At 47.3% G+C, this 21,214-nt stretch overlaps 1 protein-coding gene across 8 annotated transcripts in view; it reads right to left on the bottom strand.

Annotated features, from left to right (window-relative positions):
- Nucleotides 1-50: 50 nt before the first annotated feature.
- The window catches only part of KANSL1 (KAT8 regulatory NSL complex subunit 1), a 188,918-nt gene continuing 167,754 nt past the window's right edge, over nucleotides 51-21,214 (bottom strand). For 5 of the 8 annotated variants that reach the window (XM_082443083.1, XM_082443081.1, XM_082443084.1 and 2 more), the window contains 8 exons: nucleotides 13,758-13,940; nucleotides 13,086-13,274; nucleotides 12,602-12,750; nucleotides 8,559-8,680; nucleotides 7,865-7,922; nucleotides 7,532-7,644; nucleotides 6,463-6,715; nucleotides 51-5,714 (listed from right to left, as the gene is read on the bottom strand). In XM_082443083.1, coding sequence (XP_082299209.1) covers nucleotides 5,487-5,714; nucleotides 6,463-6,715; nucleotides 7,532-7,644; nucleotides 7,865-7,922; nucleotides 8,559-8,680; nucleotides 12,602-12,750; nucleotides 13,086-13,274; nucleotides 13,758-13,940 — 1,295 coding nt within the window. In that variant the 3' untranslated portion in view covers nucleotides 51-5,486. The remainder of the gene's footprint in view (nucleotides 5,715-6,462; nucleotides 6,716-7,531; nucleotides 7,645-7,864; nucleotides 7,923-8,558; nucleotides 8,681-12,601; nucleotides 12,751-13,085; nucleotides 13,275-13,757; nucleotides 13,941-21,214) is intronic. The other 3 variants (XM_082443085.1, XM_082443086.1, XM_082443087.1) reach the window with 2 other exon arrangements.

The following is a 21,214-nucleotide window of genomic DNA, read 5'->3' as shown; positions in this document are numbered from 1 at the left end:
TGTGCCGAGCTGGCAGCAGGTTGGCCGTCCTGGATGCCAGAGATGGCACGGGGATGGGCAGGCAAGGCCCCCAGGGCAGGACCACGCTCCCTCCGTTCCTTACGTCTGCCCCAGCTTGTGACTGCCAGCCTCTCAGAGAGCCCAGCCGCTGCTCAACCCCAAGTGCATATAATCAGCCCTCCACTCCCCAAAAAGGGAAACACGCCCCCTCGGAAATGGTTCTTCCCCCAGTCTCAGCTGGAAGCAATGCTGTCTTGTCCTCCTGGAGCAGCTGAACATATACATAGATGTCGCCCCTCCCTCCCCATCTGCACCCTGTCGCGTTGTAGTCGGATTTGTCTGTTTATGCTTGGATTCACCAGAGTGACTATGATAGTGAAAAGAAAAAAAAAAAAAAAAAAAAAAAAGGACGCATGTATCTTGAAATGCTTGTAAAGAGATTTCTAACCCACCCCCCATGGGAGTCCTAGATGTCTCTCACCCCCCAGCTGGGACTTGGATCCAGAAGGCCGGTGTGACTCTCTTCTGTGGGGCCTCCCAATTTTTGAAAGACTTTCATCAACATCTGGGACCCAACAGAGACCAGATGCTGACATCTGAGAACCCTCAGCTGCAAAGAAGGCCTGAAGCACAGGAGGAGGACAGAAGTTATGGTACCCCCTCCCCGCCCCCGGGGCTCCCTTCTGTCAGGCAGGGGGCAGTGTGTCTTGTGGTGAAGATGGCCCTGGAGAAGCCCCACAGCAGCCCTGAGAGAGGGTCGTACAACTCCCTGCGTCACGAGTGCCCGCTGGGGAAAGGTCTGCAGCCCGCCCCTCAGCCCGGGGTCCCGCTCCAAGCTCTCCAGCAGGAGGGCTGGCCCAGGCCTCCCCACCATGGGCCTGACGGCCACAGCAGGGGTTGGGATGCACTGCCTGCCCTGGACCAGCCCCAGGGGCCTGAGCCGCCTGACAAGGGTGACAGGTCAGGAGACACCATTTCCAAATCCTTGGCCAGAGCCCCTGCTGACCTTGCATGAAACCCATCTCCTGCCATGGGGAAAGGGAAGCAGCCTTTGTAGAAATCTGCTGTTTGAAGAAAATCAGCAACCTCGGCCTGGTTCTGCCACTTCTGATTTGGGTACAGTTAAAGGCAACCCTATGGGGCTGGGATGGAGTCCAGGGCCAGACGCTTCATCTGCAGCCAGAGGATCATCTGGGCCCAAAACTTCCCGCAGTGAGGCTCTCCTCTGTCCTCTGAGTCCCAGTTGGTCTTGGAAGGGTTCTGAGGAAGAAAGAGGAAACTTGGTGTGAAGATCTGGTGGCCGTTAGAGATGCAGCCCCTCATTACTGCCACCGATTCTGGCTGCATTTCCTGAACCTCTCCCTGCAGTTTCTGCGCCCCGCTCTTCAGTACCTTATTCCGAGGGCCTTACTCAGCGGGCACCTCGCGTTGCGTGGGCTGTTGGGAGCCGCCTGAAGAGCGTGGTTTAGGGTCATCAGGTCAGTGCTGGCAGGGAGCCTGCAGGGCGCAACGCTGGCTTGGAACCGTCAACGAGGACAACCCCCCTCCCCAGGGCTGGGCACTCCCCCACCGGTTTCTTCCAGGGTTGGTGTCCCTCGGGCGGGCTAGATAGGATACACTATCCGCCTGGTCGCTTCAAGCTCTGCATTCACTTTATCAAAAGTTCCATTTAAACTGGCTTCAGTGGTGAGACTATCCTGTTTGCAACTGCTTGTTGGGCTCCTGGTGGGGCGGTGGGGGGAGAGGAGCCTGTAGGAGAGTTACCACTGGGCAAAGGGGAGCCTTGGAGAGCAGGAGTCCAAGGCCTGGTAACACTTTTCTTCCTGATTTCAACCACGTGTGCTAGAGGTCCCTTGGGATTTCACCTTCTCACCGACAGGTGCCACAGGCTGCCAGCTAGTTCCCATCATCTCCTTCCCGGCCAGGTACAGGCAGTGAGGCTTGTGGAGGAATCCGGAGATATGGTTGCTGTGACCTGCTGCCCTTTTGCGGGGTTCCCAAGCCCGCAATCATGCCTCCCAAACACGCTGGCGTCCTTTCCTTTAAGCTGCTGGCACCTCCACGTCACCTTTCCCACCAGCTCCGGACACACAGCCTGTACTTCTAGTAGCTGCTAAGATCTCGTCACCCTTTAATCTCTGTCCTCCAAGGAAAGCAAAGAGGCAGGGATGAGGGCAGAGGTGGAGGTCATCAGCTTGTCCTATCTACAGATCTGTGGCTTCAAGAGACTTCTGGTTTCTCTTCAGCTTTGAAAAGGGTTACCCTGGGCACTGACCCAGAGTCTCACCTCCTAATGGACTTAGCCTCGTGAATTTGCAGTGTTGGGCAGGACAATTTCTGGCACTTGCAAGTCCCATGATTTCTTCGTTAATTTTGAGGGTGGGGGGAGGGACATGAAACCATCTTAGCTTAGCTTCCTGTCTGTGAATGTCCATATGGTGTATTGTGTGTTTTAACAAATGATTTACACTGTTGCTGTAAAAGTGAATTTGGAAAATAAAGTTATTACTCTGATTAAATAAGGTCTCCATGTATGGATTCAAAGGACCAGAAAATGACGTATGATTTGCAAGTCCTTTCCCAGCCTTAGAGAACTTAGCTCACAGGAAATGACAATATTGTTAAAACCTGGACATCATGATTTACCAGCTGGGTCTGGGGCCCTGAAGGTGAAAAGAGCCCTCAGACTTATTCATTTTCAGGTGATTCTCTCATTCTGGTGCTGGCAAACCATCCTGGTCCAACTCAAAGGGCAATACCCTTGTGGTTGAGCTCACAAGGCTGCACTCAGTTTGTAAGACCCAGCCCACTGTATTCAAACCTGAGAAGGCTGGGGTGGCTCTATGAAATCTTTTTATCCCTGGAAATTAGCCTAGGGGCCTGGGGCTGAGGCAGAACACTAGGCCAATCAGCTGAATGAATGGTTAGATTCCTTCCAGGATTACAGAGCTGCTTTCCTCTCTCCTTTGAGCCTTAGGATAGATTGGAGAGTGTTTGCTAGATCAAGATAGGGATACCAGGTAGCCCTTGGCAATGCTACAAAGGAAAACAGAGCAGAACCCATCATATTATTGTTCCTTAATAATTAGGTCAAGGTTGTAACACTCAGGCCTTTGATTTTTCATACAGTTTCAAAATACTACTTTTCTCAGCTTTTCCTGATGTGCTTTAGCCACTGCAGACAGAAGCTTAAGTAGAGCAGGTCTTAACTGCAACTATAGACGCAGCAACAGGGCAGCCAAAGAGAAATGCTACCTCAGAACTCGTAGGTTTCATAGTCAGGAGAGGCAGCTGCATTGGCTGTGTCAACTTGACTGCTATGAAAAAAAAAAAAAAAGGGAAAAAAGGAAGTAAAGAGAGAAGCAGGCCTGCCCACTTATTCATCTTGTACAAAGAAAATCAAGCATAGCCTCCTCAGAAGGAAAGCTGCTGAGAACCAGCTCAGGTTCCACGCAAAGTATATACATGTCTGCAGTGACCTCAACCCCAGAAAAGGTTGATGATGGAAAGTGAAATCTCCATTAAAGAGCAATTTAGAATAGATAAAAAAACGTCACAGTGCTGGCCGGCCTCACTAGAGGAAGGAACATTAAGAGCAGTGGATCAATTACTTACATCCAACAACAACAACAAAAGACGATTTACGAAGACCCCCTTCCTCCTGGCGTCTCTTACCCCCACCCCGGTGAGAACCACTCTCTCTCTCTGGTGACCATCAGAGGACCCTGCCCGGTGCCCAGAAGACAGTGGAGACTCCCCAAGGTTCAGAGCCAGCGAGAGGCCCCTGCCCGGTGCCCAGAAGACAGTGGAGACTCCCCAAGGTTCAGAGCCAGCGAGAGGACCCAGAGAGCTGCTCCTCAGCCGCCACCAGTACCATGTCCAGTAACAAGAAAGGCCTGGCATGCAACATTCTGTAACTTTTTTTTATTATTTTTTTCAATTTTTCCTTCCTTTTTTTTTAAGCACTAGTCTGTGCTTTGCGAACAGAATCAAGACATTAACAAAGATCAGCTTCTCTGAAGAAAAGCATTTCTATAGAACAAAGACAGCTACATGTTTCGCTGCCAATACACAGCTCAAAGCAGGAAAAGAAAATATTTACAAAATACAAGGTTTTTTTTGTTCTTTTTTCTTTTTTCTTTTTTTTTTTTTTACAATGCTAAAAGGGTTATTCAGAATTTTCAACCTTATAAATAGAAGAAGCACTTTATGCATAGGGATATGGTGCATTATTGTTTTTTAAAGAAACAATGACAAACCCTTTAACTTGCAAACAGAATCAAAAAAAAAAAATCACTAACGTTGAAAATTGTGAAAAAACCCCAACCATTAAGCAGTTTGTCTACTATTTTTATACGATTACAAAATGGCAAAAAAAAAAAAAAAAAAAAGTCCTTATTGTCCCCCTTTTTGGTGACGTGATCATAGATGAGACAGGCACAAGGTTAACCCGGGGTGGGGTGACGGGGCGTGATGGGAACCACAGCTAGGACCAGACAGTGTTACACAGGCAAGGGAGCTCGGAAGAGGAAGGAGCTGACAGACACTGACAGGGAACTGGCTGGGGGTGGGGAAATACGACCAAATGACTCAGTGAAAACAGAATTATACACGAGAGATGGCTGCTCATTTCCAAGACCCGCTATAGTCTGCAGGGGAGTGGGAAGAGAGGTTAAGTAGTCCTAACCCTACCTCCATAGACCAGGTTAGGTGGGAAAAAGGTTCCAAGTGGAAGGACTGTGCGCGGGGGTGGGTGGATGGTGTGGGAGAGCAGATGAGAGGACACGAAGGGGCAGGATGGGGACCTGAGCAGCCGCAGCCAGGTTACCGCAGTTAAGGAGTCAAAACAGGGATGACCAAATGCAGAGGAAACCCAGAACAGGTCTCCAAGACCTGGGTGACAAGGGGAAGCCATTCTGTCAGCTGAGAGCTGGGTGAGAACAGCTGGCAGTTAGTTCGGGCCAAGAGGCTCTGGTGGAGGTGCTCCAGCCCAGACGACCACGGGGACCGAGCCGGGAGGGCCGGAGCTGAGCCAAGCAACAGAGGGGACGGGGTGCGAGCCCAGAGCGCACTGCTCCCCCCCACCCTAACCTCAGGGGGCGATGCTGAGCTGGAGGTTCCTTTCCCTCTGCCCGCCTGGCTGTCCCACGCTGCCCACAGGGGCGCGAGAGAGGTGATCATCCAACATCGCTAAGTCCAGTGATTCAACAGTGCAGAGGATGTGCCAGGACCAGGCCAGCAGGGTCTTATCCTGAACTGTGTGCCAACTGGAGGAAGTGCTCAGGTGTGTGACGATAAAACATGGAAACCAAAACATAAACAAAACAAAAATCAAAACAAGAAAAAAAATATCAAAGTAGAATCTAAATTCCTTAAATTCACTAAAAACTGTGAAAATTTTCGGCATATGATGTTTGAATATCAAACGCAGAGATCTCTGAAGCTTTAATGCCAATCGTGAGTCTGTCTAGATTCTCCTATCCCACTCATCTGTGAGCTGGGCGCTGCGCTGTGACTGCTGCCGCCAGATGCCGACTCTTGAGGGGAATGACGGGAGGCGAGGTGGGTGCCGCCTCTGCCTCCCGGCCAGTCTTGCTGCCTGAGGTGCGCCGAGTGCAGCGGGACGCCCGTTCCTGTGCATCCAGTTGGTCCTCACTCTCTGCCTGGGGACTGTACGCCAGGGGGAAGGTTCGCCGCTCCCATGGCTGGACAGACTGTGGGCAGACAAGATGCCTTGGTGAGGACCCAGTCCCAGCCCGCCTCCTTCCCCAGACGTGTGGACGGGAGGCCATGGCCAGTCTCTCTGGAGTTCCTGGACTGGCCCAGAGAAAATCATCAGAGTGGGCAACCTTTTAACGATGGCCAGTTCCATGGTACCTTCAGAAAGTCAACTTCAAGTTCAGTCCCCTGTCCCCTTCAAGTTGGGGGGGAGGGGGGATCCATAAAATGAAGGTCCATCTTGAGCAGGTGCTGTTCCCCCAGCGATCCCATCCGCCGCCCCGCTAAGCCCACGGAAAGGCAGCGGTCCTCACCTGTTCCCCAGCGATCCCATCCGCCGCCCCGCTAAGCCCACGGAAAGGCAGCAGTCCTCACCTGTTCCCCCAGCGATCCCATCCGCCGCCCCGCTAAGCCCACGGAAAGGCAGCGGTCCTCACCTGTTCCCCAGCGATCCCATCCGCCGCCCCGCTAAGCCCACGGAAAGGCAGCGGTCCTCACCTGTTCCCCAGCGATCCCATCCGCCGCCCCGCTAAGCCCACGGAAAGGCAGCGGTCCTCACCTGTTCCCCAGCGATCCCATCCGCCGCCCCGCTAAGCCCACGGAAAGGCAGCGGTCCTCACCTGTTCCCCCAGCGATCCCATCCGCCGCCCCGCTAAGCCCACGGAAAGGCAGCGGTCCTCACCTGTTCCCCCAGCGATCCCATCCGCCGCCCCGCTAAGCCCACGGAAAGGCAGCGGTCCTCACCTGTTCGTCGAGCCCCAGCTCTGGTGTGGAGCAACGGGTGTCTTCGCTGGCCAGGTGTCGGAGAGTGTCCCGAGCCACGGGAGTGAGGGGGGCTGAGTGCAGTTCTGGGCTAATGGGGCTCCTGGGGGACTGCCCGTGGGAGAACTCGGACAAAGAGTGGCTACTGCTGACGTCAGGGGAGGCGGGTTGAGGGGTGGAGGGGTTGGCACTGCCCAGCTGGGGCGTTGTCCGGCCGTCTGATGACCTGTAAGACCTGTATACCAAGAAGCGCAAATCTGAGTGCCTGGGTAATAGGGAATTTCTTATGTATTTGTTTTTTGGGTTGGGGAGGAGGCATGAAAAAAGCTTCCCGACCAGAGGAGCTGAGGCAGACTGACACCAGCAGTTCTCTCCGAGGAACCACAGACCCCTCACTTCCTACCACTGCTGTGCACACGGGCAGGCACACAACACGGCATCTAAGAGCTGTGTACGCCTGTCATCCCAAGAAAAGGCCACAGCCGAACAATGCTGGGGGTAATCCCTGGCTCAGTGCCCAGTGGATTCACAGGGGAAGGGGAATTAGCCCAGACTTTGAAAACTGCAGGCAAAGAAAAAAGCAAAAACAAGAGCCCTAAATATTTCTACTTGAGAATCCTGAGGGCTTCTCACTGTAACACTAAAGGGAGAAGAGGGCAGAACAGTTCTTCCAAGTAAAGCAAGACCACAAAAATCAAACTCTACTGTTCAAAGGAAGGTTAACTTGTGGTGAGGCCTCCAAAGCTCCTCTAATCCAATCACTACAAACCCCAATCAGCCTCCAAATGCCACAGACAGCCTACCCCTGGACCCCGGGAGATCACCGGAGTTTGTCAGAACTGGACAGTCACCACTCAGCAAGGGTCCAGCATTTGACTGCTTGTACCCTCATTAGTCCCAACAAACACCACAGAACGTCTGCATTCTCGGCCATCAACAGGGGATGAATATGAAGAACAACTAAGTGGCAACTCCATGGACACAGCTAGGGTCCAAACTCCCCGCTGACCCTCCCTCCATAGACCCTGGAGGCCTGTGCCTGCCCCATCACCTGCTGCCCCGCCGCTGAGGGGGCACACTCGTGGTCCACAGCCACCGAGCCCTCTCCATCTCCTCACATTTGGCATGCAGGGCGGCGAAGGCTGCGTCAGACAGGTCCTCGATCTGCAAAAGAGCATCTTCATCGATCCCCCCTTTCCTCCAGGAAGTCAAGTTTAAGTGCGCAGACCAATTCTAGAAGCAGCCCCACCCCACACTAGGCTCTTCCTGGTCAGGACAGGAATACAATGAGCTTGCACTTGACACCCACAGGTCTTGAGGCGTCTGCAGTGTGTGCACCCACGAGTGCGCGTGCTCTTCTAAGAGGGAGCGCCCAGGCCCTTACCTCCTCATTCTCCTCGTCAGGACTCCCCTTCAGAGACCGAAGATCAACCTCCCGCCAGCTGCAAAACCAGGAAGGAACAATTGTGAGATGGCAGGCAGTCTGGGGCAGGATAAGCACATCCGTACAGGAACGAGAGCTCTCCACCTGCAAGTGACACTGCTCTCTGCTGGGCCTGCTTAGCCCTGGGGCCTCTCTAAGAGGTCCCACACTCAAATGCGCACAAGGGGCAGAAACAGGGGGAGCAGGCTGAGGGTGGGACTAGAGCTGGGAGACTTACAAACTCAAGCAAAAGAACCTGTTTAGAGGGGCCAGCACTCCCCAGCACCAGCTGATCGCTACCACATGGGAATGCGTATACAGGGTTGCCCAAGCTTTTGATGTGTCAACAAAAGCTGGAAATAAACATTCATATGTGAAATCTTGCTTTGATGCTAACAACAAATTCAATATTTTAAAACATATTTGTATGCATCAAACAAAACATGTCTATAGCCAGTTTGTGGCCTGTGGTCTGGTTGGTGCTCATATAATGGAAGAAAATTATGTAAAGAAATAATTTCACTCTGATCAGGTAGACCTTCTCTTAAAGAGAAGACAACAGCCGAGGCTAGGCCCCAAAGCTCAGTGACCAGGAGAGGGAAAGGGGCGATGACAGGAAGACCAGCAAGAAGAGCCCATCACCCAGGGCCTCTACCTGGGAGTAAGGATCTCCTTGTACTGTAGCTTCTCTACACGGGTGGTTGCAGCGACTGACATTGGGATGACAATGTTGTTAATATCGAAAGAGCTCTCTCCCCTTCTCCTCCTTACCGGCTGCTGTAAGACAAAGGCAAGTTTAAGAGGCAGGAACAATTCTACATACCTCAAATCATACATCTGAGATTTAAAACAGGATCACCAATAACCAGGAATCTGGGTCTTTGGGTAGGGCCCAGGCAGGGATGGCAGCAGCTGCTTGCACCTAGGAGATGGTCTCCCAACAGCAAAGTGCTCAGGGGAAATGCTAAGTGGTCCTGAGGAGTATCTTCTGTTCACAAGTCTCACTCGCACCCTCTTTCTTCATGGGCTCACGTGAAAAGAGACTTCTGTTGACGCTTACAGGGGTGGGTATCCTGGGGCCTTGAGTCAATTGCCACAGTTTCTACTCCTCCACGCACAGCCTTAGCCTTATTAACCACCACACCCTGCAACTAAATCCTCCTTTCTGCTTCCCCTTTTATCTCTGTCTATGACACAGACCCATGGGGGATCCTAAAAGCAATGCTTCAGCCTAGTTGTGATTCTTCGGGTTAAAAAGATAAATTCCCCTACCCTGAAAGATGCCCAAAGGACAGGCCCAGCTCAATGGATCATCTAACCTTGGTTGTCATGGAAGCCCCTCCTTCTCGTAGATCTGAACTCTTCAGCTAAATCTGTACCCACCATCTGCTCAGCCCTTATGTGATCTCCCCCTTTCTGGCTGTTATTCTGAGGGAAAGAGCTGAGCGCATTCTAGCTATACCAACAGAGGTGAGTGGAGGGCAACGGATGAAGAAGCCTTGGCTGTACAGCTCACACTCCTGGAGAATGGAAATTTGCTCCTACAGGAAGTTAAGATCAAACTCTTGGGAAAGAAGACTAACAAGGATCCAGTATCAGAGGAGGAGGTGGGCATCTGCAGCAAGTGGGAGACCGGAGGAGGAATAAAGCAGGGAGCCAAAGGGCATGGTTTCTTAGATGAAGGGGCATGTCCACGAGCTGCCTGTGCCCAGAGAGCAAACACCCTGCCCTGAAACAGAGAGACTGGCGATTGAGCTGTGAGAGCCCAGAGCCAAACAGTGGGGTGACATGCTGCCATGGTGACAATACCGCTGCAGACACCTGAGAGGCTACATTCAAACCCAAACCACCAAGTGTGGCCAGGCCAGAGGGAAGGGGTTAGTGAAGGAAGATGGGGAAGAGGTTGTTCCCTACAGCTAACCTCTCTACTCTCTGTTCCTAGAGGGGGATCTATGACTGATTCATTGTATCATTTCAGGACCTTCTCAGAAAATGTTGAAAGGCAATGTTTCCTGGGCCAGGATTTTAGCTGCTGTCACCTACGATTTCAGGTTATTACAATGTCTTTTTCATCTCAGTCTTCTCCTCTGTCAGTAAGAATAGACTGTCACTGACTTCACAAATTTAGGGTAACTGGTTAACCAAAACGGTTGAAGAGACTTTTGCAAGTCTTGCCTGGCTGAGGATTAGCGACCTCACACTCAAAGGCCTCTGCCACATCTCTGCTGAACTTATACACCCCACTACAAGAAGTGTACCTTAAGAAAGCCTCAAGAGATAGCTTTCCCTTTATCTTGGTCAAGAATGAATGTGAAACTGCTGGCAGAAACAGGTATGTACCTTCCCTGAATCTTCTTGGGCCTGCTGTTAGTGCCTTCAAGGCAAAGGGACAGGAGCGGGTTGTGGGGTTCAGCAGGCTCCAGCTCCCACCCTACATTTAGATTTCCCAATTCCATAAGGCACTCATTTGATCTAACTTAACTACTTTCTCCTGTTTAGAACGAGGTGGAGGGCAGGTGACGGGAATGAAAAGTGGTTCCCAAACCTGGCTGCACATCAGACGCAAGATGAGGAGTATATTTAAAAAAGAAAAAGAAAAAACAGGTTCAGGGCCCCCTCTCTTCTAACTACCAAATCAGAATATCCAGGGCTTCCAAGAAAGAAAAGAAAAAAGGCCATGGAGGTGACCCTGGCGCGCCTATCAGCTCTTGTGGCTTTCTGTGGGAGCACTACCACATACACCCCACCCCTCTCCTCCCCCACCACTTCTCCAGTGTCTTGTAGCTTCTCTACCTCATTTTAACTATCTGGCCTATCACTCTTCTTGCTATTATATAAATCCAGATTCTCTGAAAAAATCTGGCAGCAAGAGCCTTAAGGGTCAGCACAGTGCTATATATACAAAATTTGTACTCATTAGACAATAAGTAAAAATTTCAAGTGATCCAGGCCTAAGTTTACATTCTTCAGGCACAAGAGGGCGGCAGGTGAAAAAATACTGAAGTCTCACCAAGTCTCAGAGAAGACTTCTATTAGAATTAGCCTCTTTAAAATAGTTTGGTTGGGCTTCCCTGGTGGCGCAGTGGTTGAGAATCTGCCTGCCAATGCAGGGGACACAGGTTCGAGCCCTGGTCTGGGAAGATCCCACATGCCGCGGAGCAACTAGGCCCGTGAGCCACAACTACTGAGCCTGCGCATCTGGAGCCTGTGCTCCGCAACAAGAGAGGCTGCGATAATGAGAGGCCCGCGCGCCACGATGAAGAGTGGCCCCCGCTCGCCGCAACTAGAGAAAGCCCTTGCACAGAAACGAAGACCCAACACAGCCATAAATAAATAAATAAATAAATAAAAATTAAAATAGTTTGGTTTTTCTGAGACCCCCCTACTAATGGACAACTGAGTTAGTGATAGATACTACAACACCTATGGAGACAAAATCTGTGGGTGTGGGAGGGGAGGAAGAGGGAGGAACAAGGAGGTCATTTGGAAAAGACTCTGACTTTTAAGAGTAAAGACAGAACAATGTGAAGAATTCCTACCTGATTGCAGGAGCTCAGTGAGCACATTTTGTGGGCTTAGAAGTTTCTTGATATAAGCTCTGAAGGGGCTTCAAAGCACCTGTATAAGTCACCTCTGCAATGCCCCAACCTAGGCTCACTTTGTGCAGCATGATGGTAAGAGAACTGGCTCCGCAGTCAGACTGCCTGGGTTTGAATCACAATTACACCCTCACAAGTCACCTCACTTTATGCAGCTTAACCTTGGAAAGACTCAGTTTCCCTGCCAACAAAACGGGAATCTCTTATACCACCTACACCTCAAAGGGCATTCATTACAGGATTGAATGAGGTAACACACATAATGCACTCAGCGCTGACACAACAAACATTACAGTTGTATCGTTTTATTATTACTATCTCCATTATTATTATTATTACTATATAAAGGACCCTTTTAGTGGGCACAAAGCAGCTACAGGTATATGTGTTCAAGGAGGCACACACTGAGGAATTAAAACACTAGAATGATATTAATGTGAATGTGTGTCTGGAATGGCCGTGCAAACAGCTTTCGGGATGGAGTGTGCTACCGCAAAAGCTGATCAGGGGCCGAAGAGCCTCCCGCTACGAGCATACTACATGTCAGTGCTGCCAGTGTGGCCTGCTGGATCTGTAATTCTGCTCTGTACTCCTAAAAAACATGGGCTCTATGTCCCGCTTCCCTTGCAAGCACCCTAACACACCCAGTGTTTATTCTCAGCACTCCAGCTCCACTCCCCAGGAGAGTAAAAACAAGGAAATCAAACGTCTCCAATGCCCACAGGCATCTCTCTTTTATCTCTCCTCTCATGTTTACTTAGCTCAACAGAGTTAGAGTCATGATACTGTTGAGTTCTGTGTGAAACTTAGTCCCACGCATCCTGAATAGTCACAGATCACCCAAGAGTCTGTCTCTGCATCAAGCTTTCTATGGCTGGCTCAGCTCAGATCCATCTCTACTGTGAAAAACAACCCAAGGAAAACAACGTAATGGAGGATCAAACAGCACCACTTTGACTTGAAAAAGACAAATACGCCAAGATGAGTCAAGTCCCCATAACTGCCCTGGCCCTTACAACCCTGTCTCTACACTGTCCTCCAACCCACTGGAATGAGCTGTCACTGCAGAGGGGCTGTCCAACTCCACGCAGGTACTTACAGACGTGCTGGCTGTAATCTGGGGACTAGAGCTGGTGGGTGCAGAGGTGTCTGATGACGCGGAGAGCTGTCGCACCAAGGGACTGTGTGGTGGATGCTGGGTGGCCGCCAAGTAGCTGGAACTGCTCAGGTCCGTGTGATGCTTCAACACTGCAGAAGTCAACAGAAAAGAGGAATACGTGGCTACCTCAACCTGCTCTACTTCCAGCACAAGCCAGGAATGCCAGCAATATGCAGTAAAGGCAAAAATGCTTTCTAAGCCTAAAGGATAAAAAGATGAAGCAAACTGGTTGACGGGAGGTAGGGACGGAGCAGAGGTTGCTAGAGAGTAAGAAGTGACCTACACTTAGAAGCAGTAGGGCCCCTCTACTCTGCCTTCCTAGAAAGTGAAGCACAAAGCTAAGGGCAACTATAAGAAGCCCAGGCTGCCCCAGAAAGCCCTGAGCAGGTGCAAACGAAGGCAGAGGTGCCGGGCCTGGCCCTACCTTCACTTCTCTCGGATGAATGGTCTCGCAATCTCATTTTGCTGTGGTTTGGGTCATGCACGGGTGGCGGCGGGTTGAGCGAGCGCTCTGCTTTGGGCGCTGTCACTCGCTCCACCATAGGCACGGCCCCCACATCGTCTAAGTGCTGCCTGTGGGTCCTGTCAGGCCGGGTTTGGTGATGGGACAGCTCTGAAGAGGGGAACAGAAAAAGAGCTGTGAAACACCTTCTCTCAATCTTTTCTTATTTGAGTTCCGAGCTCTTCAGTTCTCTCTAGGTCAGTGACATAGACACCCAGGGCAGCAGGACAGTCCTCTGGGACTGAAGCTTCTGGCAAATAACACACTGGCCAAAACAGGCCAGGGAGCCCACAGGGCTCTCAACCAGAAAAAAATGTGACACCAGACTACAGAAGACAGCCTGCCCACAGATGGACCCAATGCCATGCCACAGCTGGCTGTTCACTGAGCCCCAAGATACATGGTGTCTGGAATAGCTTTCACAGTCCATCCGAGAGCATCTAAGACAAGTAGGAAAAGAAGACTGTGAGCTGAATTTACATCAGTCAACTGCTTCTCCCAACCCCGACACAGTGCCATGGCCATACCAGTAACCTGAGAACATAAAAGGAATAGGAAAGTAATTGGAGGACTCTCTGGACCCCTGAAACTTACTGGCTGTTGTCAGGAAGGAGGTGACCAACTTGTGCCTGTCTTTACGAGTTGGATCAGGGAGACTGCCTGGCATGGGTGCTCTGTGCTTAAGTGAAAACTTTTTTGGAGGTTTGATTTTGTCAAAAGGTTTGTTCTGCCATTGAGATTTCAGCATGCTCTGGAAGTGCAGGCTTGTGGGAACATCTGCAAGAAACACAAAACACTGCGGTTTTAGTCCAGACACCTGGGCTCTGGGCTCTTCTCTCACGAAGTGAGGCGTGTTCGCAGCAACTCTGGCTCACCGGTGAGCGAGACCCACACTGCACCCTTCTTCGAATTGCCCAGTGGCAGGAGGACCCAAGCAGGGCAAGCACTGTCGTGCGGAAGATCTGTTTATTGGAACTTTACTGAAGGTCATTCTTTTACTCACAGACAAGTCACTGTTGCCTTTTATTTGCAAGTTCCAAACAAAAAAATCTAAAACACCTTTTGTTAGATTGATGAACTTTTCTTTGTTCCTGTGTTCCACTAAGTCTGTTAACTTTATTGGTTTGAAAGATTGATAAACATCCTGTTTTTATTCTTCTAGAAACTGAAATATTTCAACCTACTTCTTTCTATCAACATAAAGTTAATCAGGATATATTCATTCAACAACTACTTACCGTCTATTATTTTATCAGGCACTGTACTGGGTACTACATCTTCCTCTAAATAAGAACTATGCTATTCTCCCCCCTCCTTCCTCCAGACCCTCACCACCTCCCACCTGGGGATTATCTAGGTTTTTAAGTGGATTAGTTAATATTCAATATCATAAATTAATCTTTTAGACTTAATTATAATTTTTTACCTTCTTTGGGGGTTCACCACTGTTTCTTGCATCTTTCCATTTTGTTAGTTTCCTCTTTTATTTTCCTAAGAATGTGGCCTTGAGTAATTTCTTTAGAAATAGTATTTCTAGATTAAAACCAGTTTTCTCTCAGACTTTAAAGCTATTACTACAGTGTCACCAATAAGATGGAATCTGACTCATTCACTTGTAGGTGCTCTGTTTCTTCCTTTAAACTTCTTTTGGGGGAAAAAGCTTGTTGTGGTACTCTACAGGTCAATTTGGGGAGAACTCTAATACCGAGTCTTTCAATCCATGAACGTGGTACACCTCTCCATTTATTTAGGATTTCTTTAATTTTCTCTCATCAGTGTTAGGTAGTTTTCATTGTACAGTTCTTTAAAAAAAAAAGTTATTTATTATTAATTAATTTACTCATTTAGCTAGCTGCACCAGGTCTTAGTTGCAGCATGCGGGATCCAGTTCCCTGACCAAGGATCAAACCTGGGCCCCTGCATTGGGAGTGCGGAGTCTTAACCACTAGACCACCAAGGAAGTCCCCATTGTACAGTTCTTATATATATTTTGTTAATTTGATATTTTTGATGACATTATACATGATAGCACTTTAAAAAATTTCAATTTATAATTGTTTACTGCTAGTATGTAGAAATACAGTAATTTTTAATATAGTGATCTGTATCCTGTGATCTTGATAAATCCATTACCAAGTTTTTGTTTGTTGTTGTGGTGTCCTTAGAATTTTCTACATACACAAGTATGTCACTTACAAAAAGCTGTTTTACTTTCTTTCTAATTCGTATGCCTTTTATTTCTATTTCTTGTCCTATTATTCTGGCTAGAACCTCTAGTGGCAATCTGAAACTTACATCTTCCTTTTTATAGTCTCATTCTGAAACTTCACCACCATGGATATAGGTGTGGGTCTTTTTTCACGGTTCTAAAAAACTTTCCATGGTCCTTTTTAATCTGAAGACCAGAACATCTCTCTTTAGCTCCCAGTTCCTCCTGGGAATCATTAACCACCTGGGACATAGTCAAAGTCAAAGCCCCTGGGACTTCCCTGGTGGCGCAGTGGTTAAGAATCCGCCTGCCAATGCAGGCGACGCAGAGTCCAGCCCTGGTCCGGGAAGATCTCACATGCTGTGGAGCAACTAAGCCCGTGCGACACAACTACTGAGCCCACGTGCCACAACTACTGAAGCCCGCATGCCTAGAGCCCGTGCTCTGCAACAAGAGAAGCCACCACAATTAGAAGCACTTGCACCAGAACAAAGAGCAGCCCCTGCTCGCTGCAACTAGAGAAAGCCCAGGCGCAGCAATGAAGACCCAATGCAGCCAAAACTAAAATAAATAAAATAAAACAAATTAAAAAAAAAAAAAAAAAAGGTCCCAGCCCCTGAGTCCATACCCGCTGCTGTAGCACAGAATGAAACACCACCACTTTATGGAAAAGGGGAATAATCCAACCTAGCTATATTCCAAAACAAGTCCAAACTTATCACCCAGGCAAATGCCCAGGTCCCATCCCTACTTCTGTGTCCTTTTTCACTGTGGGCAAAGAACCTTCCCCTACCAGCTCCTACCCCATAGTTTACTCAAAAGCATGTGCTTTGGGCTCCTCTTTTTTCTAGTTTTATTTCTTCACAGTTATCCTGTTTGTTTTCCATCTTTCAAAAATCACTCCAAACTCTATTCACCAATGGCATGCCTTCTTTTTTCAGAATTGTTAGAGGTTTATTTAGTGTATTTTCTAAACATTCTTGGGGTTTTGGTGCCCAGGGAGGATAGCTGATGTGCTTAATCTGAGCTAGGAATGGGGAGCAAAGAAGAGGGGAATAAATGAACATTTACTAAACCCATTATATTGTGGCTGGCATTGTGTATTACTTAATCTTCAGAACAATTCCATGATGTAAACATTACTATGCTCCATTTAAAGCTAAAAACATATTCAGAAAAGTGAATTAACTGTCAAGGTTACACAGTTTAGTAAGTAACAAGCAACATTCAAACTCAGGTCTGTAAAATCCTAAAACCTATACTCTTAGCCACTACACCATGAAATTATTCTTTGGCCCAGAGAATGGAGCAGTTTAATTCTGGAGTGAAATCTGATATTTCTCAAATTATTCCCAAGGAACTGGAGAGTACAGGATATTTTTCAAAAGAGTTCTGCAGCGTAAAAAAGAGACTCCTTCCTATAGCATAGACCATGTATTTCATGACACTTCAAAGAACAAGATACATCTCTGGGAACAGTGCTATCTTCTGAAATTTTTTCCCATAATCATTCTTTCTTTTCTACACTTAAAAACAAATTCACCTATCCCAACCCTTCACATAAATATATCAGCTTTCAGCCAGGCCAATGATATCAGAGCTCATTGTACTCCCAGCCCTTAGATCCCACCCAAGGCCCTCAATAAAATGGTTTGATTTTCCCATCCCCCAAAGGTCAAATGTTAAAAAAAAACAACAAAAAACTCCCAAATAAGAATTAAGTTTAGAGGTATTAATGGTAAAAATTCCTTGCTCTAACTTAGAGTGGTTGGGGAAAAGTATATAGGAAATAAAGCATCGTCTAGAGGAATTCTGAAAGCTGGGCTGAGCTTGAAGGTATAAAGAAGGCCCAAGAAGTGGGAGAGCACCTCCTCTATATCCCAGGATACCCCTTGGTCAGCAGGAGAGTTACTCCCCCTTGGTAAAGGCTGTTTTTTTTTTTCCGGCCGCGCCACGCGGCATGCAGAATCTTCCCTGAGCAGGGATCAATCCCCCTGCATTGGGAGTATGGAGTCTTAACTACTGGACTCCCAAGGAAGCCTGCAAAGGCTGTTTAATGGGACTACAACAAAAGCACAGTAGTTTCATTTTCTTTTCCTTTTATTTTCTGCAGTCACTGTGCTCCCAAATCTGAAAATTAAGCCAGGGAGAAAAGGAAATAGGATATGGTTATGGTGGAAATAAGTAGTCCTAGACACGGGTCCTCGTCCCATCACTGAGCAGGAGAAAACAAGAACAAACCACTTAGCTGGGCTTTAGCTTCTTCATCTGTAAAATGAGGCAGCAAGACTTGATCAGAGCTGGTAACATCCTAGCACACATGCTCTAGCTCTCTCCTCTTTTGTCTGCTGCAGGCACAGGCTACTCGCAACATTCCTTCTGTTGTACCCCAAGACCTTAGACCCGTCTCAAATTATTAATTAGTTAATTAAATCCAGACAGACACCATCAATCAATTCGAGTTAAGCACAAGAGAGAAAAGACATTTATATGTTATTGCTAGACCAGATGACTACTGAGTCTCTCAACTCTAACATGTTAATTTCAATCAGTCTTCAACTAAAACTCCACTCCTAATCCCCTCCCCTCATTTAAATGCTCTGAAGTGGAAGCTGGCACAAGTGTAGACCACTACTGCCTTGTGCTCTGGAGCTGAGGTATTAAGCAGAACCAAGAGCAACTTCCCCTATAAACCCACTGAGTAAGCAGTTAGGGATAATAACAAACTGTTTAAGGGACTCAGGCTGCTAGAAGTTTGCTGTGTTTTAACTGCTTTCATATAAGAGTAAAGAGAAACCCAGTTAAATCCCCCAGTCAGTGAACAAAAATGATCTCTTAGGAGTTGCTGGTCTGAGTTCCTGTTCTGAGTAATAACACCTGGGATCTACAGAGCTACAACTCTGAAATAGACTGGATATAGAGGACCTGAAAGTAAGCAAAAGAGTTGTAAAAATGGAAGAGAACACAGCAGGGACCCATTCAGCTACAGGACTCCACACATTGTGTACCTGCATAGGTAATGGCTATTAAAGTGTATTATCAAACAGGAAGGTGCAGATCCTTGAAGTGCAGATCAATGACAGGAAACATCATCTTAGGTTACTATTTCCTCAAACAAAATGAAAAGACTTTAACCTCAGGCCCACTAGGGTCTGACACTCCAAGATTAACCTGTTTTACTCATTACTTTCCACCATTTTCTCAAGAACACTTTCTTGTGGTGTTTTGTAATGCTCACTTCCTCCTCCTGCTGGTAAGGTGCAGTGGCCTCATGTATACAGCTAATTGTCTTGGCAAGCTCTCGCAAAAGAGCATTGATCTTCACAGCCAGCAGGTGGTGCTCTTATTAAGCACAAACCTAAATCTGAACATTCTTTTCCCCAAGGTTATACATCCTCTACATTTCAAGCTAAGGATTAACTGGCTTGATTAAGTGAGGTAATAACGGGAAACAAGCTCCTTTTTCTGGAGAACTAAAGGGTTATCACACCCTAATGTCTCCACCTTCCAGTCAGGCAGTAGTTCCTCAAATTAATGGGAGCGGCTGAGGTGTGGCAAGATGGAAGATAGAACTCTAAGATTAAGAGCTGCAGTTGGTTCCCATCCTCACAAAGTACACAAACTGGTTAGGAAACATTAGTAAAACTCTACATGAAAATGAAAAGTTGGAAGTCCTGCCACCTTTAAATATATTCTAGAGAAGAGGCTGCAAAGGGGTGGCCCAGAGGTCAGGTCTGGAGCACATGTTTGACCCACACAGGTGTGCTGGCTGCTAGTCTTCACCATTACTCACTATTCCACACAAAGATATTTGGGGAATCTCAATACTTTAGGAGGCGCTATTCACATCTTTGTGGCCCTGTGAATCTTCCAGTTTACAAATAGATAGCATTCTGAATGTGGCAGTTGTTTGGATCAAGTCAAAATTATCCCAATAGTCACAATATTAGATACACTAATTAGGGCCCCAAATCAACCCACATAAAGTCTAATTTATCCATAGGCAGATATGTTAATCATTCTACTTGGTATATATACTATTCCCCTGTACAGTCTCATAAGGAGAGTTTAATGACCAACTCGCTTGTCGAAACCCCAATATCATGGTTAGGGTGTGTGTGTGTGTGTGTGTGTGTGTGTGTGTGTGTGTGTGTGTGTGTGTGTGTGTGTGTGTGTGTGTGTGTGTGTGTGTGTGTGTGTGTGTGTGTGTGTGTGTGTGTGTGTGTGTGTGTGTGTGTGTGTGTGTGTGTGTGTGTGTGTGTGTGTGTGTGTGTGTGTGTGTGTGTGTGTGTGTGTGTGTGTCAGAGAGAGGGGAGAGAAGGGGGGAAAGGCAGGAGGGGGAAAAAGTGGTGGGGGAGACAAGACAGACAGACACAGAGAAACGGCAGGCAGGAAAATGAAGACCACGGAGACCACAGAAAGTGGTCTCCTTCCTTTCTCCCTCATTTGCTACCTATAGTTGCTTGGAATGGAATGGAGTGGGGAAGTATAAGGTCAGCAGTCAGATTTATAGATATGATGCAGTCAGAAGAACAGAAAGTGTTAATAGGGAATGGGTACCTCCTAGCAGAGATGCTGAATGATGGAACAGGAGACGCCAGGCAGGCGTTTTGGGCATATCTGATTGGGGGATGGGAGAGAGAATTCACAACTATACATGGTAATACTGCTGACAAAGGAATGATCACCATATTTATCAGCTGATATTCAATGAGTATGGAAGAGACCTTATCAGAATCAGATATAACTACAGGCTTCAGCCTTCTTTATTCAAATATGAGACCATACAATTCAATATTGTAATCCTAAGAGAGTAACTCAAGAAATGTTCCCAAATCATCCTGGTGTCTCTGTCTGTAGCTAGAGTCTGGAAACAGGTAGAAACCTGACTTCTCTTAATATCCTGGCTGGGGAGAAACATGAACTATAGTGAAAAGAAGGACAGGTATCAGATGACCTCAGTTTGAATTCTGGAGCCTTCTACATTAGCTATGTAGCCTGAGATAAACCACAACCTCTCTAAGCCTATTTCTTGATCTGTAAAACTGAAGTAACTTTACAAGATTACTGAGAGAAGCAAATGAGACAAGTATAAGAAAAGTGCTTGTAAACTACAAAACGCTATACAAATATTATCTTAAGTTATATAAGTTATAATCCAAATGGCAAGAAAAGGTAAATGTCAATGACTCTGGAATCTGAAGCACAGAGGAAAATGTTTTAGTGTTTTCTACTCATTATGTTCTAAAGTTTATTTACTGCTCCACCACTCTTGACCTAAACCCCTGCCTAGCTTGCTATGCATATGTTTCAAATTTCTAAGTATTTCCACTCTTACTAGAAGTCATGTGGCAGCAAGAATATTATGCCATGCCTTTCTTACAGTTGAAGGGAGTCATGGTAGTAAGGCTTGGAGTAGCTAAACAGATTTAGGTGACCAAGAAAGAATCCAGTCATTTGAAGAACAGATAAGGAATGAGGAGATTACAGTCATCTAATGTTTGATTAATTAGAAGACGGGATTCTCCCAAGATAGTTTATCAGTAATGACTGTTTTTGTAAATAAAGTTTTATTGAAACAGCCACACCCACTTGCTTATACATGGTCTACGACTGCTTTTGTGCTACAAGGGCAGAGTTGCCTAGTTACAACATAGACTAAACCCAGCCAGTATGATCCATAAAGCCTAAATTATTTAGTATCTGCCCTTCTATGAAAAAGATAATATACTACTGATGCTAAAAAAAACTTGGGTTTTCTTCTCATGTCAATAAGTAAATCTTACATCCCATATAATTCGCATTCCCCAGACTCCTATTTTAGTTATCTTCCTTTCAAAAA

The sequence above is a fragment of the Balaenoptera physalus genome (assembly GCF_965194825.1).
Source record: "Balaenoptera physalus genome assembly, chromosome: 20".
NCBI classification, from domain to species: Eukaryota; Metazoa; Chordata; class Mammalia; order Artiodactyla; family Balaenopteridae; genus Balaenoptera; species Balaenoptera physalus.
This window is presented reverse-complemented; position numbering and strand designations above follow the sequence as displayed.